This window comes from Ipomoea nil, unplaced genomic scaffold (genome assembly GCF_001879475.1).
Source record: "Ipomoea nil cultivar Tokyo-kokei standard unplaced genomic scaffold, Asagao_1.1 scaffold3314, whole genome shotgun sequence".
Taxonomy (NCBI): domain Eukaryota; kingdom Viridiplantae; phylum Streptophyta; class Magnoliopsida; order Solanales; family Convolvulaceae; genus Ipomoea; species Ipomoea nil.
The window spans coordinates 6172662-6190431 of record NW_017619742.1 but is presented as its reverse complement, the minus strand read 5'-3'; the positions used below and the strand labels follow the sequence as shown (position 1 = coordinate 6190431).

The window sequence follows — 17770 nt, the reverse complement described above, 5'->3', positions numbered from 1 at the left end:
GAATTAATGAACTAAAATTCCATAATCTATGAACTAAAATTCCAGAATGAATGAACAACATAATGTTGTTGCTGAGAATCGAACCTGAATTTTTTTTTTAAAGGGAGACGCGTATTTTTAATAAAACGACGTCGTTTTTGCATCCGTATGCACCATGGTGCATACGGATGCACAGCATAACTACTCACCAATCATCTGGTGCAGTAGTATCTTTGTTCAACCACCACTTTATGTTGCTGCTTTTGATTGTTCCACTAGCACCATTATGCTATGGTGGAACCTTATAAAAAGATGACAACTTGATATAAAAGCCTAAATGAACGAAACACATCATTCAATTTAGTATTAGAACCAGCCAACCAAAGGACAAGTCCTTTGTTTGAATCTCCACACTACCCGAGTTGCATAAAATATCAGGCTTGCAAAATCATATCAATATTTCTCCCAAGTACACTGTCGCTACATGCCAGATATTAAGCAAATATAGATACACTGCAATTAACAAACAGTAGTTCTCTGTTCATCACAGTTTCAACAGGCCAGTACAGACTTAACATGCTTGCCTAACTTCTGAAACTGATGAAGACTTGGATCTTAAAATGTTTCGAGGCAAAATTTCAAAAATATTTTCACTAGAGTAAATATAAACTAGAATACATCTAAAGTTCTAAACCATAAGACTAAGACCAACAAATTGCAAATTTGGTAACCTTGCAATTGCTTGCAGTTCCAAGTGCCACACTCATGAATTTCATAAGAAAATACACATCAGAAACCAAGCCTCATCTCCGACTGTGGATAAAACAACACATCATGCCCAACTAGACACAGTTTTAAAACCTTCATTTTTATAATGAATCGAGCCTTATTCGTATTTTCCAATATTTTAGGCAAAGCGTGATTTTCAGCTGCTTAATAAATATAACTGTGCCTCCGGTTCTTGCTATTAATGGTCCACAGCAATAGATTCCTGCACCACAGTCCTCTGTCCTTGACCATCAAAACAAGATTCATCGTTTTCCTTTGGCTCGACAATGGTTGCCTCCTGTTTCTGAACATCAGTTCCGGTTTCATTGGTCTCCTTAAATGTGCTATTTTGATGAGATGCAGCTTCGGTAATTGGAGGAGAAGCAACATCAATGGCCTCCTTGGACAGGCTCGTCTTGCTATTGAAAGATTTCTTTGTTTCACTGGTTAAGTTGGTATTCTGAGATGGCAACTTAGGAAGGGACTTCCGTTGAGTCCTTTTAGCATTAACAAGAGAAAGTCCCTTGGCAGGACTATCCCGGGGCCCTTTTTCATCTAAGCTCAACCTACTAGGGCGTGTGCTGTTGTCATTGTTCTCTTCCCTACTAGGAGACCCTTTTTTCCGACCAAGCTTGGGAGATTTGGGTCTTGTAGGAGGAATCTGGATCAGAGTGAGATAGCCCAATAAGGCACTAAAGCTACTAATTCATGTGTCTTATAGAATATGGAGTATCTCAATAGCAGTGCACAAATATTTTGCATGAAGCTTCTCAATTGGACATAGTAAAAAAGAAAACATAAACCTCACAAACTGTTACCAGAAAACTCTAAAATAATCTTTTAAGTACACTTATATATAATTACTAGTATAATTTCTGCAATCAATAATACGCAAGCTTATTCCAGATTAGCATCTTCATTATTGGCTTGCTTCATAAACACTACGGTACTCTCAGAAACTCTTACGATGGGAAATGATAGCAACTCAAAGCGGAAATAGATGCTAAACACTAAGCAATTGACCTACGAATCTAAGTGACATGGCAAAAGACATGAAAGATTGTACGTCATTTAACATCAATAATAGAAATCGGCCAGTCGTGCAAAAAGACTCAAAAACCTTAAAATATCATACACACTACTATATTCATTAATGATTGTACGTTTATATTATAAGACCATTGGTTCAAGCAAGATAAACCGTTTTCATTTTACCAACAAATATCAGCTCATATAAGTCACTGAAGCCTTAACATTAAGTTGCATACAGATCCTAAAGCATGTTTGATTAGTTACATAAGGAAGAGCTAAACTAAGGTCCAATAAGAATCCTCATCATATATGGCATATACCGCTTTTTAGAATTGACAGTCTGGGATTCAAAGGCACACAAAAAATATGCATGTTCAAGAAGGGCATACAACTAATATGATTCTAAGCAATTAACACCCAGCTAGTTAACATATTGAAGTTCCAATTTTAGTCTGGCACATCCACAAGGAGACAAAACAAATAAATATGTGCTTTCATCACTGATAGAATGGAAAATTGCTACCTTTTTCAGCTCCACCTTCGGAGGTGGAGGTTCCTGATAGAAGCTTGGCATTGGAGTTGCTTTGAATGATAAGGTCTTTCTAAACATTTTGATCTCAGCTTCTCGTGTTTCCTGTTCCAACAATTTAAAGGAATATCATGATCACACCTTGAAAACTCAACACATCTTCTCCTAGCAATTTGTGTTATCTTTGAATGTTAAGGTCTTTCCTATTGCATGGAACTTTCCCAATACACCATTTTTTTGGTCTGACCATGAGGTGTCCTGAGCAGGCCCTAACTGTAGGAGACACCTTTAAGCCCATACCATACTCAGACTAATCCCCATTCGCACCGGGCCAACCCAAATAAGGAGCAAAGTGCTGGCTAGGAGGTCAGATTGGTTTTTCCATACGAGAGGGGGTTCGGAGTCCCGACCTCTCTTAAGGGATAAGATTGCACGGCCATTCACGCCAACCAAGCTGGTTTTTCTCAATACACCGTTGATACATCATGCATGTATTTTAATATAAAAGTTATAAAACTAAAATATCTAATACACATGTCAGCATATGTGACGCTTCTCAGTGAGTTTCTTTTTTTTTTTTTTTTGGAAATCAACCATTGAACCATGTAAATCCAATTCCCTCACAATTAAGTATTTACAAGCTTTGATTTTGCAAAATGAAAACGGGTGAAACTAATATCAAAAGTTCAATCCCAGGTTAGTTACTTTGCAGCTTCATGTGTGACTATAAAGGGCACACAATGCATGATTACTATTAATGCTTTAAATTTATTTTATCATGAAACTTAATTTGTATTAGCTTGATGCAATGCCATAATGCTTTCATATTAAAAAGAGTATTGTGCTACATTATTGACTATGGAGTAAATATGCTAGAGAGTATAACATTATGTGTAATGTTTTTTATATTTGATATTATTTATTTAACATCATAGCCATGTTGTGACCTAAACTCTTGAGATTTGACGTGTCCCATGTCGTATTTGTCACCATGTCAATGTTCGTCCAACATACGACCAAGCACCTCAATCCCAACACAATAGATATGATATAGATTTGTGCATAAAATACCTTAGACTTAGCTTGCAAATTATTCTGCTCCATTTCCTTTGCATGGATCTTTTCCTCGAGTTTAGAGTAGAACTGTTAAGAAAGAACAGAAGAAAATTAGCTTAAGCTAACAAACAGAGCTCAGAACTGAAGTATTCCATGAAAGACGATAGCTAACCTCTTTCCTTTTCTCGGCCCTTTCGTCACACTTGAAACTGAAACCATATCTTGGAAGTGCACCCACTCTATGCGACTTGGCATCTGCAGCAGTAGGACTTCTGAAAATTGCTTAAGGATAAACCAAACCAAGGTTAGAGGTACTAAATACTACTAAAAATAACCTTCATAAGGAAATATATATATATATATATATATATATATATATATATATATATATATATATATATATTAATGCAGGTAGGATACACAGAAGATTCGGCTGGAACTTCAGCTTTATTTGGAGGGTCTGTCTTCAGTGGCTTCACTTTAGGTTTTTCCCTGAAGTCAGGAAATTACAGTTCACAAACTGCTAGGAGAAAACGTTATTACCAATAGATAACAATCATAACATAAAATTCAATAGCATGTTAAGTAAATGAAGTAAAAGTTGAAATATATGGAGAGACATCTATGAAGGAACTTGTACTCTGACAAAAATGCCACACATGAGGTTAACAGAATTTGAGCTCCATGAAGAAGAGAAAGCAACTACTAGAGCAAATAGCACTTACTCAAGGCCTTCGGGCTGTGCATCACTTGGGGAAGATGTTTTATCAGTCTGCTGATAACCAACAGAAAATTTGATTATATAACCCACAGATAGTTACATTCAAGTAACCTGTAAAAACTGGGGAGCAAAACAAACAAAAGGAAAAGGAAAAAGGAAGATAAACATCCAAGCAAATTAAACACGCCTCTGAACAAATATTGGCATTGACTTTACCTTAGAATGATTAGCCTTCGCGATAGAAGGTGCTGGCTTAGGATTTCTCTCAATAGCTTTCCTCTCATTAAATGATTTGCTCTTTGCACTGAGAGCAGTAGGTTGTTTCGACAGTGGTTCTGAAGTGATGGTCCCATTCGAAATAACAGAGCTAGATAAACCGTGTTTTCCATCGTTGCCTTTCTTTAGTCCAGAACCCACAGTATGTCCAGTGCTTGAAGGCTTCCCATTTTTGAGCTTTCCAGGAGCTTTCTGTGGTTTTTCACTCTTGTGCTCTGCAGAATTTTTAACTTTGGATTCCTAGAAGTAAATAACTTTCACACGTTATGAGTCTGAACAAACAAGATTAGTAATTGAAACAGCAGCTATCCAAATCCCGTCTACCTTAGAACCAGCACTGCCATTGCTATATAGAGGCATTGTTGGTTTATCTCCAACCTCTTGGATAGAAGTTTCAACAGCTTCATCGTCCTTCAAAATCACAGCACTCTCAAAGTCCCCTTGCACTTCATCAATAGTGGTACTGCCATTGGGTATCCAATCAGACTTGTCAACCGTAACTTCTTCCCCAGCAGTTGGAAGTTCTTGCCGAACTCCATTTTCACAGCCCACCACATTCTCAAATAGAGGTATGTCAGTGTCTGTATCCGTCATGCTTTGCAAGTTGCAAAGTTGCAACCACTAAACTACAACCCTGATAAAGAAACACCCCAGACACAAAAGAAATTAGAGGAGAATACTTTCAGAAGTATACACAACCAGTGCCTAATATGCATTCTTCCCGTTTCTCTGAAACACTTAACCATGGAAATCTCAAGGCATTACGAATTCTTCAATTTTTTTTTTATCAATTCATTCCCTTTTTATAAGTAAGGTGTTGGTTAATAAATGAAAGCAATAAGAAAATGCAGGAATACAATGAAAAATCAAAATCAAGAAGCAAGGATACAACTATTTCGTCCTAAGTTGTAACATAACTTGTACTATTAAATTGCCACATACCAAAACCTCAAAATCAAAGGACAATTTTGAGGAAACACATTATATTCCGCTACACTAGATCTTCAAACCCAACAACGAACTCCAAATCCGAAAGCTCATTCTCCATTTTCGTTACACATAGATAAGCATACAGATATATGCATATAAACTTACTAGTATAGAGACATATTCATCAATACATAATGAAGTAACCGGCTTTGAAACACAATGGGCTTACCTAGAACCATAAAACAATCACAAAGACAATGAATCAACCATGGATCTGAGAGGTTCTAGATAGAGAAAGTATTGCAGTGGGGGGGAGGCTGAATTTGTTGCCGAGAAACTGGAAATTTGAAAGCCCAGAAGAGAATTAGAAATGGGTTCTTTGGTGTTCTTCTATGAACTTTCTTCTCTTTTTCCTTGAGATTTATGGACCTACAGTTGAAATGGATGAGGAGCTCACTTTCTCTCTCTCTCTCTCTCTGTGTAAGAACTCTCACTCTTTCTCTCACTAGATTCAACCTAGATACCAAAACAGGGTTTTGGCTGTTTGGTATTTTATGAATAATTAAATTTTTTTCAATTTTCTTGTTGGTTTTTTTTTTTTTTTTGCTCTTTTTGTTCATTTGCCAGCGCTGTTCAAATCCATTCCAGGTCACTGTCCTGAGAGAGTGAGAAAGAGAGAATCTAGTCATCTACTTTCTATTCATTTTTGTCTGATACAACAGTTATAGCATTTTATTACTAATTTTTTTAATTTTGCATATTTCCTTCTCCCAAAAAGATTGAATCACCGATCCCAGAGCTTTCCAAATCTAAATCCGACATATGTAAATTACAGTGACTTAATGGTTTAACAGATATAGCCAAATGTCAGTGGACATAATCTCTACACTGTCACCGTCGAAGTTCAAACATTAATCTCTTCTCTTAAATATTGTCTACTGAACCATTGAGTTAAGCCCCATTTTTATTTTAATTTGCATACTTGATTATAAATATTCTTCAAACATTAAAAGAATTATTAATATCCAAGTCATTAATATTTTCTAAGTTTGAATTTTGAATCATATGCAATAATTTAAATGGCTTATATTTTTTAACTAATTCAATATATTATGTCTATTTGCCTTTGAGGACTTGAGGTCCCAGCCTGCATAAAGAATTAGTCCTTAATGAGTGATCTTAGTTTATTGCCTAGAGAAACATATAGTCATTTATTTAAACGCCAAAAAGACTTTCAATTGGAAAAGGTAAAGGATGTTATTTATTTAAAATAATAAGGATAAAGATAAAAAATAAAAAATAAAAATTACTAGTTTATTTATTAAATGCTACATAGGATAGTGTTTCAAAATAACTTATTATTTTAAGTTACTAGTTTATTTTTGGAACATTACCAAACAAAAGCTTATAGCTTATTAGTAACTTAAAATGAGTTATAAACTCTTAAATAAGCTCTGCCAAACAAAGTCATGATTTCACCCAACTCCTAATATTCAACCAGACAAAGAGTGTATGATAAAAGACATTGCAATAGTGTCAAAAGAACGTCACAAATCACATCGGAATAGTGGAGGATGTACGTCTTAATTATCAAATGGCTATTTGTAATGTGCAAGTTATAAATAAATGAATGAAACTTAGCTTGAATGCAAACATCTTGACTCAACTGCTAAATACCTAGTACCCTCTTAGCGTGATTGAACATTGTAATAGTTAAAACTCTTTGCAATAATCAATTTTCGTTATTTCCTCACAAATTAATTATGAAAATTTTGATCCAATTATCTATTTGCTCAGCACAACTGTGAATTCAACATTGCTTAGCTTTTACAATGAATATTGCTTAGCTTACCAGATAGTAAAACATATAATCATGTTTTTAGGGTCTTTTTCAATGAAAATTAAGAATTATTTAAAGATGTTACATAGTATATTGTCCCAATCGTGAATCAGGTGTTTAATTATTTCTTATTGTTTATTATTTCTTCTTATGTAATACGGGACTAGAGTGAAGGCCATATTATTTATATCAATCTATTATTTGGATTGAAATATTGTGGTGTACTGTCAACCTTAATCCTTCATGTCAAAGTAACATGGACTAATTGTTTTAAAATTAAATTTTGTATCAATTTATATAGTTTCATGTGACTGAATTGTGCTTACGTCGCTCAATTTATGAGCAAAAAATATAAATAAATAAATAAATATATATATATATATATATATATATATATATATATATAATAGTTCAAATGAGAACTAGGGTTCTCGTGAGAACGTTCGAACTAATATCATTCGTCTATCTAAAACGATCAATGGTTGAAAATTAATGAAAAAATATTGTGGCATTCTTGTACTTATGATTGTGCATTTGAAACACTTGATAATGGATTTGGAAAAGAGTTTTCAAATGGACTATCAGTTATCCGCAAATGCATTGTTAGTCGTTTCTGAATAATATAAACAATCACGTACAATTATAGAAATATAACATCGTATTTTTTTTAATTTTCAGTCATTGATCATCTTAGATGAATGGATGAGATTAGTTTATGCCTTCTCATGGAAAGTCTAGTTCTAATTAGAGTTAGACCACACAAACATACACACACACACACACATATAGGGTGATGTTCCTATGGGAACTCTTCCTCACATGAGAACATGAGGATTAAAAATGTAGGAAATTGTATATTATGAACGGTAATTACAATGTACATGTAAGGGGAATATATATATATATATATATATATATATATATATATATATATATATATATATATATATATATATATACATACATACATGAGGAATCACAGGGCCAATGGAAGGGGATTAGGATTGCAAGAAATGGTCCTCATTTATCTCACCTATTTTTTACAGATGACTTAGTACTCTTCGGAGAAGCCACGATTGAACAAGCGAGTGAAATGAAGCATTGACTTGATTTATTCTGTTCGAGTTTTAGGCAAAGAGTTATCTCCATAAATCCACGGTGTTTTTATCAAAGAATACAACTACGCACCTGCAGCAAGATATCGTAGTGGCCACTGGTATATCCCAAGTGTACTAGACTTGGGCAAATACCTTGGCATTGCGTCAATACATGGAAGATTGAAGAATGACTCGTTTACGGGCATTATAGAGAAAACCAAAGCTAAGCTAGCTGGGTGGAAGTCCAAGACCCTCACACTTGCAGCCAGGCGTGTCTTGGTTCATACAATTTTATCATCCATAGTGACGGATATATTGGGAATCGACCCGAGGGCGCGAAGCAAGAACGGGTCCCGGGGCAGCGCCACGTACCCGCCCCGGCCGAAGCCTCGCCACGTGGCCCCCGCACGGGCCATGTTGGAGGCCGGGACTGCCTCTCCAGGAGGCCGGGCCGGCCTCTCCAGGAGGCCTGGCCGGCCTCTCCAGGAGGCTTGGCCTGCCTCTCCAGGAGGCCGGGCCGACCTCCACATGGGCCCCGCCTGGGCCCATGATGAGCTCGGCCTGGCCCCCGCAACGCTGCCCGGTCGCGAGACTGGGCGCGGTCAACTCCAGATCCAACTACCCCCCGTTTTAGGGGGAGGCGGTTGGGGGCTTAGCTTGTATAAAAGCCTCCCTCCTTGTCCTAACAAGGGACATGCTATCTACGATCTACATTTCCTACATACTTTGTTCTAAAATACCACTGTAATAGCCAATTCTACGGCATTTAATACAATCTACGGTCTCACGGCCTTTGCTATATCATTCGTATCATTTATTTACTATTCGTATTCTTATTCGGGTTAGTTAAGTCGGACCCCCGGTTTAATTAATTCCATCATTGGTGCTCTTGTTGAGAGCTGCTGTACAAGCTTAAGCGCTCTCCCCACTATTGTTCATCCACAACAATGGCACGATCGAGATCCAGCTCTTGTCATACCAATGGTTCCCGCGGCACCCAGCTCGTCACGAATGGGAACGGCCCCAACGGGGCCCCCGCCCCCAGCATCCAACCGGCCGCCTCCACCAGGTCGGGGGAAGATCTGAGGGCCCAGCTCACCAACCACCGTAGCAGTGGTGCATCGCCACCACCCCCTGTCGCCCCCGCTCCGGCTCGCGCGCTCATCCAGGAGGGGGTGGCGGTCTTCGAACAAGCCTCCACGGCGCTGGCGCGCGTCGCGACGGGCCTTCGGGCAGAGGAACAAGCCGACCTAGGCGCCACCCGAGGGGCGCCGGCGTCACCTCCACCTCCTCCCACCCGGGGGCGCAACGGTCCAAGCACCCGGCCACCCCAGGCACCTATCACCCAGGGGGAGGTCAACTCGCCTCGACCATCGGAGAAGCGGGGAGGAGGGGACTCCCGCTGAGGCCGCCAGCGCGACGGCGATGGAAGGGCACCAACCCAAATCAGGCCCGCCCTGGAGAGGTTGGGCGATAACATGTCGGCCCGGGACATGCTGGGTCCGAGGCCAGCCAACGGTTCCCGCGGCACCCAGCTCGTCGCGAACGGGAACGGTCCCAACGGGGCCCCCGCCCCCAGCATCCAACCGGCCGCCTCCACCAGGTCGGGGGAGGATCTGAGGGCCCAGCTCACCAACCACCGTGGCAGTGGGGCACCGTCACCACCCCTGTCGCCCCCGCTCCGGCTCGCGCACTCATCCAGGAAGGGGTGGCGGTCTTCGAACAAGCCTCCACGGCGCTGGAGCGCGTCGCGGCGGGCCTTCGGGCAGAGGAACAAGCCGACCTAGGCGCCACCCGAGGGGCGCCGACGTCACCTCCACCTCCTCCCACCCGGGGGCGTAGCGGTCTAAGCACCCGGCCACCCCAGGCACCTATCACCCAGGGGGAGGTCAACTCGCCTCGACCATCGGAGAGGCTGGGAGGAGGGGACTCCCACCGAGGCCGCCAGCGCGACGGCGAAGGAAGGGCACCAACCCAAACCAGGCCCGCCTTGGAGAGGTTGGGCGATCACGTGTCGGCCTGGGACAGGCTGGGTCCGAGGCCAGCAAACGGGCCACCGGCGGAGGAATCATGCTCCCGCCGGCCACTGCGACAAGAATCGGCCACTTGGAGGTCGCCCGAGCCATGGGCCACGCGCCCAACCGCGACACAAGGCAGCTTCGCGTGGGTCCGCAGGGCGGGTCCCCCGACCCCACCCGCGACGTGAGCAGGCCTCCCGGGTTGAACGATCAGGTGAAACGAATGGTAGAGCTCCGAGCTCCCATCGGGTAGAGGTCGAGCAGCTGCTGAGGAGGATGGACGAGCTCCAGAAGAAGATCGATGAGAGGGACGGATCTCCAGAGCCCCAGGATATGTTGCCCTCCCCGTTCGCAAACGCCATCATGGAGGCGCCCTTACCTCGAGATTTTTGCTTTCCCACCATTAAAGCGTACTCGGGGACCACGGACCCGCGGGCACACCTGACCAGGTACAGGGCCACCATGATGATCACCGAGGCAACAGACGCCATCCTATGTAGGGGGTTCTTCGCCACCCTGGACGGGCAAGCGCATAATTGGTTCGGATCCCTCCCGGCGGGGTCCATCTCCACCTTTGCGGACCTCACCTGGCAGTTCCTATCCCATTTCGCCACCAGCATACCGCGGAAGAAGCAAATTGCCGACCTGTGTGATTTGAAGCAAGGGAGCTCGGAGTCACTGGCCGAGTACCTCAGCAAGTGGAAGAAAGAGGCCATGGGGGTCGCCGACTTTGATGGGAAGTCGACCATGGTGATTTTCCGAAACAACTTGAGGTCAGGCGCTTTTCACCAGGACCTCATCAGGTACCCCCCCAGGACCTATACCGACTTGATGGACAAGGCAGCAAGGTACGCTGACGCCGAGGCTGCCGAGAAGAGGAAGAAGGAACAGGAGGAAGGAAGAGGTCGAAAAGACAAGGCGCCCCAGGAGGAGCGCAAGGAGCCGCGGCCACACCGACGTGAGTACGCTGAGGGGCCCAGGCTGAACCCCACACGCTATCTCACCCCGCTGACACAACCTGTGGGTACCATCTTGGCGCACGCGGAGGACCAGGGAATCGTGGTATTTCCGATGGAGGAGTGCATGAAGATATCGGCGAGGGGGGACCCCAACAAGTACTGCAGGTTCCACCGGCAGAAGGGGCACGATACAGACGAATGCATCCTCCTAAAGAGACAAATCGAGGAGCTCATCCAAATAGGTTACCTCGGCCAATTCATTAAGAAGCCCGGCTAGGCGCAGGGCCAGAAGCAAGGCAATGTATGGAGGAAGGGGGGTGGCCAGGCGCCATCCACCTCGGCTCCCCGTAAGAGGGACCACCACGACAGCAGCTCCGAGGAGGAGGAGAAGACGACAGAGGACTCCCAGCCCCCGAAGAAACGTACCATATACGTCATCTTCGGGGGGCCCGAGGGAGGGGACTCGCCAGCCGAGCGGAAGAGGTGGGCGAGAAGCTTGTACGTGGGAGAGGTCACACGAACACCCCACGAGAAGAAACCAAAGAGGGAGCCCATCACGTTCACCGACGCCGACCTACCTGACGGGCCCCTCCCCCACCGGGACGCCTTTGTGGTCAAGCTAGACATCAACAACGTGGTGGTGCACCGGGTGCTCGTGGACACGGGTAGCTCGGTCAACGTCATGTAGCACGACACATACACCCAGCTGGGACTCTCAAGAGGGCGGCTGGAGCAGGTACGAACCCCCCTATCCGGGTTCACGGGGGACTCAATCGAGATAGAGGGATCGATCACTTTGGAGGTGGAGATAGGCACCCCACCTCACACCAGGAGGTGGGAGGTCGAGTTCGTAGTCGTCAAAATCAATTGCGCCGACAACATCATTCTCGGCCGACCCGCCCTAGAGGACCTCAGGTGCGTGATTTTCATGGAGCACCTGTGCCTCAAATTCCCGACAGCGACCGGGGTCGGGGTCGCCCGAGGGGACCAAAAGGTGAGCCGCAGTTGCTACTTGAAGGCGTGCCGCCAAATTGGTCAGAAGGACCTCCAGGTCCACACCAGGACTGCCACGTAAGAGGTGGATCTTGGCATTGCTATCCTAGGAGGAGGACCATTCCCTTCCCCCAATAATGTCTTAGTGAACGACAATAAGCGGAATAAAGTTTCATGTCACAAAACACGTGGTGAGTAGGACCCTTGTTACGAATTTGGTTCTCCAAAATAAATAAATAAATAAATAAATAAATAAATAATAAAAAAAATAATAAAAATCATGAAACAAATGGGGAACGAGTGCTCACTCATGACTTCCCCCCGCGAACCCTAAGGGGGCACGAGGTCCGACCTCGCGTACCAACCCCGACGGAGGACGCACCCTAAGGGGGCACGAGGGCCGACCTCGCGTACCAACCCCGACGGAAGAGCCCGGTGGCACAGTCCGAAAGGACTTGGCCCGAGCGACTAACGCGCACATTAAGGGGGCACAAGGTCTAACCTCGCGTACCAACCCCGACGGAGGAGCCGGTGGCTTGGTCCGACAGGACTGGGCCCAAGCGGTTAGGCGCACCCTAAGGGGGCACGAGGTCCAACCTCGCGTACCAACCCCGACGGAAGAGCCCGGTGGCGTAGTCCGGAAGGACTTAGCTCGAGCGGCTGAAGTACCCTAAGGGGGCACGAGGCCGGACCTCGCGTACCAACCCCGACGGAGGAGCCCGAGTGCCTAGGCTTGAACGAGCCAGGACGGAGCGGTTATCGCACCCTAAGGGGGCACGAGGCCGGACCTCGCGTACCAACCCCGACGGAGGAGCCCAAGTGCCTAGGCTTGAACGAGCCAGGACGGAGCGGCTATCGCACCCTAAGGGGGCACGAGGCCGGACCTCACGTACCAACCCCGACGGAGGAGCCCGAGTGCTTAGGCTCGAAAAAAAAAAAATCAGGGGCGGTTTGGAGGACCTCGGCCCTAGGCCGAGGTCGAGGCCGGCCCGACCTCGGCGTGGCAGGTCGGCACGCGAGGTCGGCCGACCCCGGGGTTGGCACGACCTCGGCGCCGGAGGATGGCACGACCTCGGCAGAGGGGAACGACCGTCGCTGAGGCCGACCCCGACGTGGCTTGAGCCCGGGAGGTCGGCCGAGGGGCCACGGAGGTGCGGCCTGCAGGCCACCCCCGTGGCAGCGTCACGGCGACGCCACCGCGCCGGCGCCGTAACGGAGTGACATGGCAGAGACGCAGCGGTGCGTATGTGTCCTAGCAGATGAAGGAGTCATGTTCCGGATGAAGTTTTCATCATTATCACAAGAAGTGCACTTTGACGTCACCTATAAGGCTGGGACGTGGACATCTCGGGGTCGGCATTTTGGGGGGTTGGCCGGAGCATCTACTCTCCTTCACTGACGATACTCGTAGCTCGGAGAGTGGGGGACTGATGACGGATATATTGGGAATCGATCTGAACCGACCCGAGGGCGCGAAGCAAGAACGGGTCCCGGGGCGGCGCCACGTACCCGCCCCGACCGAGGCCTCGCCACGTGGCCCCCGCACGGGCCACGTTGGAGGCCAGGCCTGCCTTTCCAGGAGGCCGGGCCGGCCTCTCTAGGAGGCCTGGCCTGCCTCTCCAGGAGGCCGGGCCGACCTCCACATGGGCCCGGCCTGGGCCCATGATGAGCTCGGCCTTGCCCCCGCAACGCGGCCCGGTCGCGAGACCGGGCGCGGTCAACTCCAGATCCAACTACCCCCCGTTTTAGGGGGAGGCGGTTGGGGGCTTAGCTTGTATAAAAGCCCCCCTCCTTGTCCTAACAAGGGACATGCTATCTACGATCTACATTTCCTACATACTTTGTCCTAAAATACCACTGTAATAGCCAATTCTACGGCATTTAATACAATCTACGGTCTCACGGCCTTTGCTATATCATTCGTATCATTTATTTACTATTCGTATTCTTATTCGGGTTAGTTAAGTCGGACCCCCGGTTTAATTAATTCCATCACATAGCATATTATGTTAGATATAAAATTATCTAACTAATACTGAACTATAGTATACGAGAAACTTGACCTCGTATGAGAGCGGAAGCGTAGCCATGTTGATCTCCAGCCATGGTTGATATTCCTGTTGTGTTGCCTCAACGGTAGACCGTTAGCCATTATTTGCCTCATACCTGACTCAGAACCCTAGATGGTGTATTGGTGTCTACTGAGCAGTATGAGTATCGTAACTGAATGTGCTATCATCAATCATCCTGTATCCCATCAATCCAGGATTATAATAGGCACAGGGTCTGGTTGACTAACAACTTCTAGTTATTCAGTCTAACCAAACCACTTAATAAGCCTAGTCAACTTGCACCACTTAATTAAGGCCCTAATATATAATATATATTATTAGGGAAAATCTTACTTTCCCCCACTTGGTGCAAGTACTAGCACAACCTTCATCAAAGAACAAAACACACGAATCATAGTGATATGTCCTCTATTTAATCAGAGTAGTGTCCATTATGGTCACATGCATTTTAATTCTCCAACTTAGGTCCTTTATGAACAAACCATATGTTTATTCTCGGTACCTTAAAGGATGTTTCTCAAAATACATTATGTGCCCAACTGAAGGAGAAAACGCATCCAAATTTGTATAAAAGAGTACACTGTATGATCTCTAAAACTTTATAAGCATGTCTTAAGTAGAGATCTCTTCATGTTAGCATAATGCTAACTATATTCCATGACTTCTTTATAAGTTAACTTTAAGTACTATCTCTAACAGCTAAGAGCTTGGAGTTGACACGTCTGTCACTCCCACTCATAAAAAATAGCCAAAAAATAGTCAAGTCACCGAAGCATTCCAAAAAATTAGACAATAAACTAAAGGTCTAAGTCCATAAATTTGGAATCTTAAACATACACCATAACTTCCCAAATAACTTCAATGTCCACTTTAAATGAACTGAACATAATGAGTCTTACTTATATGTTTCACAAAATTGTTTTGAGCCTTACAAACTAAAATGGCCCAGGATCAATTTTGAAGAAACTAAAGACTCTATTAATCACTGAAGAATTTATTAAATGACAATGCACCACAAGTTAAATGTTTTTGTTCTAATAAATTCCTTGGTTACAACATTTTCATAAATATGTTGCACAACCAAATGCTCAATAATTTGAACTTATGAATTTATATGAACAAATACAAGATTGATACTTGTGGAATCTTTTGGACTTATTGTTTAACATACAACCCAATTTGGAATGTATGAATACAATAATTAAATCCAAAATCTTTAGTGGAGTATCTTAATGATATTTCTCTAAATGATCACTCCCACTGATTAAAATATTTTCAGCGAAATTAATAAAGTGAACTTAATAATATACATACTCATAATTGATATGACCAACTAACAAATGAAGATATAATTCCCCACCATTAGCTGACCATACTAAATAATCAATTTTTGGTTCCAATTAAAGTCCAACTAAATAATGAATATATGTTTCCCCACCATAGTTGGACATACTAAAATAAAAACAAAATACATCTTCCAAAATTAAGTTAGAATTTGGCTCAAAAGATACATTTTAGTATTATTGGAATCCAAAAGACGTATATGTCAAATCACCTAACTTACTACAGTTAGTCCAAAGAACCGAGCAAGATTCATGGATCAATTAATAAAAGTGACTAAATTTTGGGAAGTGACTGAAAACATGTTTTGCCAATGCAAACCATGAAACTTAGAATTATAATTGAACTAAATTTATAAATTCTAAGAATTGTGATGAAATTATTATCTAATGGGTGGAGGAATTTATTGACATAAAACTTGTCTGTGGGCTAAAGTTTTATTTCTATTAAATCCAATTAAGAAACTCTTATGATAACATTTTTCACAATTACTAAAGAGCCTGAAGAATCTAGTGACATAAAACTTGCCTGTGGGCTGAAGTTTTACTCAATTAGATCCAACTGAAAAATTTATTTATGATGAAACCATTATCAAATGAGTTGAAGAATCAAATGACATACAACTTGCGTGTAGGCTAAAGTTTTACTCAATAAGATTCATTACAACCATTATGATAAAAATTAAAAAAAAAAAAAAAAAAAAAAAAAAAAAAAAAAAAAAAAAAAACCTTAAGAAATCATGTTCATTTTCTTAATCCCTGTGGGCCAATTAAGAAATATGATCTAAAGTTTACATCATAAAATTAAATTTCATGATAGAATTGGAAATTATTTACAAATAACCATAAAGTAAATAAATCGATTTATTTCTATCGTCACTGATAAAACTACTAAACTACATTCCGATACATAATTGCCTGTGGGCTAAATTATGACCGCAGTCCAGTATTTCATCCTGATTAATTATACAAATATAACGAAATTACCTGTGGGCTAAATTTCATTATATTACATACAATTAATCACAAATGATATGTCCGAAACTCTATGTGATCAAAATAAACCGCCTAGTATATAATTTTAACATATTAAGGATGCTGTGGTTACTCCCAAACCAAATTAAAATTATAAGATCACTAAACATTTATCAAATTCTTGCCTAAACTTTATGTGATTAAAACTTAATAATCTTAGGTAACTGAATATGTTGTAGCTATTCCTTAATTAGCCAAGATTGAAAACTTAAGAGACTTCAGTAAATTAAAGATGCTTTGGTTATTCTTTAATGAACCGAAATCAAATCACATTTGCAAGGAATACTTAAAATTTTGGCAAACAGATTATACCAGATTGTGATGGAAAAAATCTAAATATACTCCCAGGAAAGGTGGTTAGAGACAAAGTCTCACTGAAAACCAATTCCTTAAATAGAGTATCAATTTAAGGAGACTAGTGGCTCAAGATGTCCTTAACTCATGGCCATTAAAACTAGTATGTCTTCCCGATTCATATATACTTAATGTATAACTGTTTGGGAGTATGAACCTAAAACTGTAGGGTATACACCAGAAAACTGTAGGGTTCACATATGATTAAAGCTTAAATGGTGAACTAAAAATAGCGGACTAAACATGCTTAAATTCAGGAACTACCGCGACTAAAGTTTATGCGTAAGTCCAACTTAAATAGGAACTAATATAATTCCATCTCAAAGTATGCATTGCTAAAGGCATAATAAAATTGCATAATTTAAAACATATATAATATTATGCTCAAGACGAATATGCATAAAATTAAACATTAAACTCATATATTCCAAATAAATTGCATAACTTAAAGCAATTTACAATATGAGATTTCAAAGTATAAATTTAATATTCAAACACCAATGAGTCCAAACCAAAAGAGACCCAAAATTTTGAATAATAATGTACTAAATATATACTTTAAAAATTTTAAACTATAAGCCCATGGCAAAATGTTTTAATGCATAAAGATCAAATTCATGAGAAATAACTGAATTTACAAATTCAAACAATATCAAACCAAAAGGATATGCTATCATTTGTAACTCAAAATCTCACAAACTCTAATTGCATAATCAAACTTAATATTATGCACTTAATGTGATCGAATGCATAAAACAATCTAAAGAGTAT

General features: G+C 42.4%; 1 protein-coding gene across 6 annotated transcripts; it reads right to left on the bottom strand.

Annotated features, from left to right (window-relative positions):
* Positions 1 to 469: 469 nt before the first annotated feature.
* On the bottom strand, positions 470 to 5844 carry LOC109169565 (protein WVD2-like 5). 6 transcript variants are annotated; one of them, XM_019318436.1, is made up of 10 exons: positions 5521 to 5844; positions 4760 to 4995; positions 4686 to 4717; positions 4302 to 4601; positions 4090 to 4139; positions 3785 to 3856; positions 3537 to 3636; positions 3380 to 3451; positions 2303 to 2413; positions 470 to 1408 (listed from the first exon to the last, which is right to left on the bottom strand). In XM_019318436.1, the coding sequence occupies exons 2-10, from the start codon at positions 4953 to 4955 to the stop codon at positions 947 to 949; spliced, it is 1395 nt and encodes a 464-aa protein (XP_019173981.1). In that variant the 5' UTR covers positions 4956 to 4995; positions 5521 to 5844; the 3' UTR covers positions 470 to 946. The 6 variants fall into 6 exon arrangements, with proteins under 6 accessions (XP_019173981.1, XP_019173978.1, XP_019173980.1 ...); XM_019318433.1 differs by having other exon boundaries at positions 4686 to 4995; XM_019318435.1 differs by having other exon boundaries at positions 3537 to 3633; positions 4686 to 4995.
* Between the last annotated feature and the right edge of the window lie 11926 nt (positions 5845 to 17770).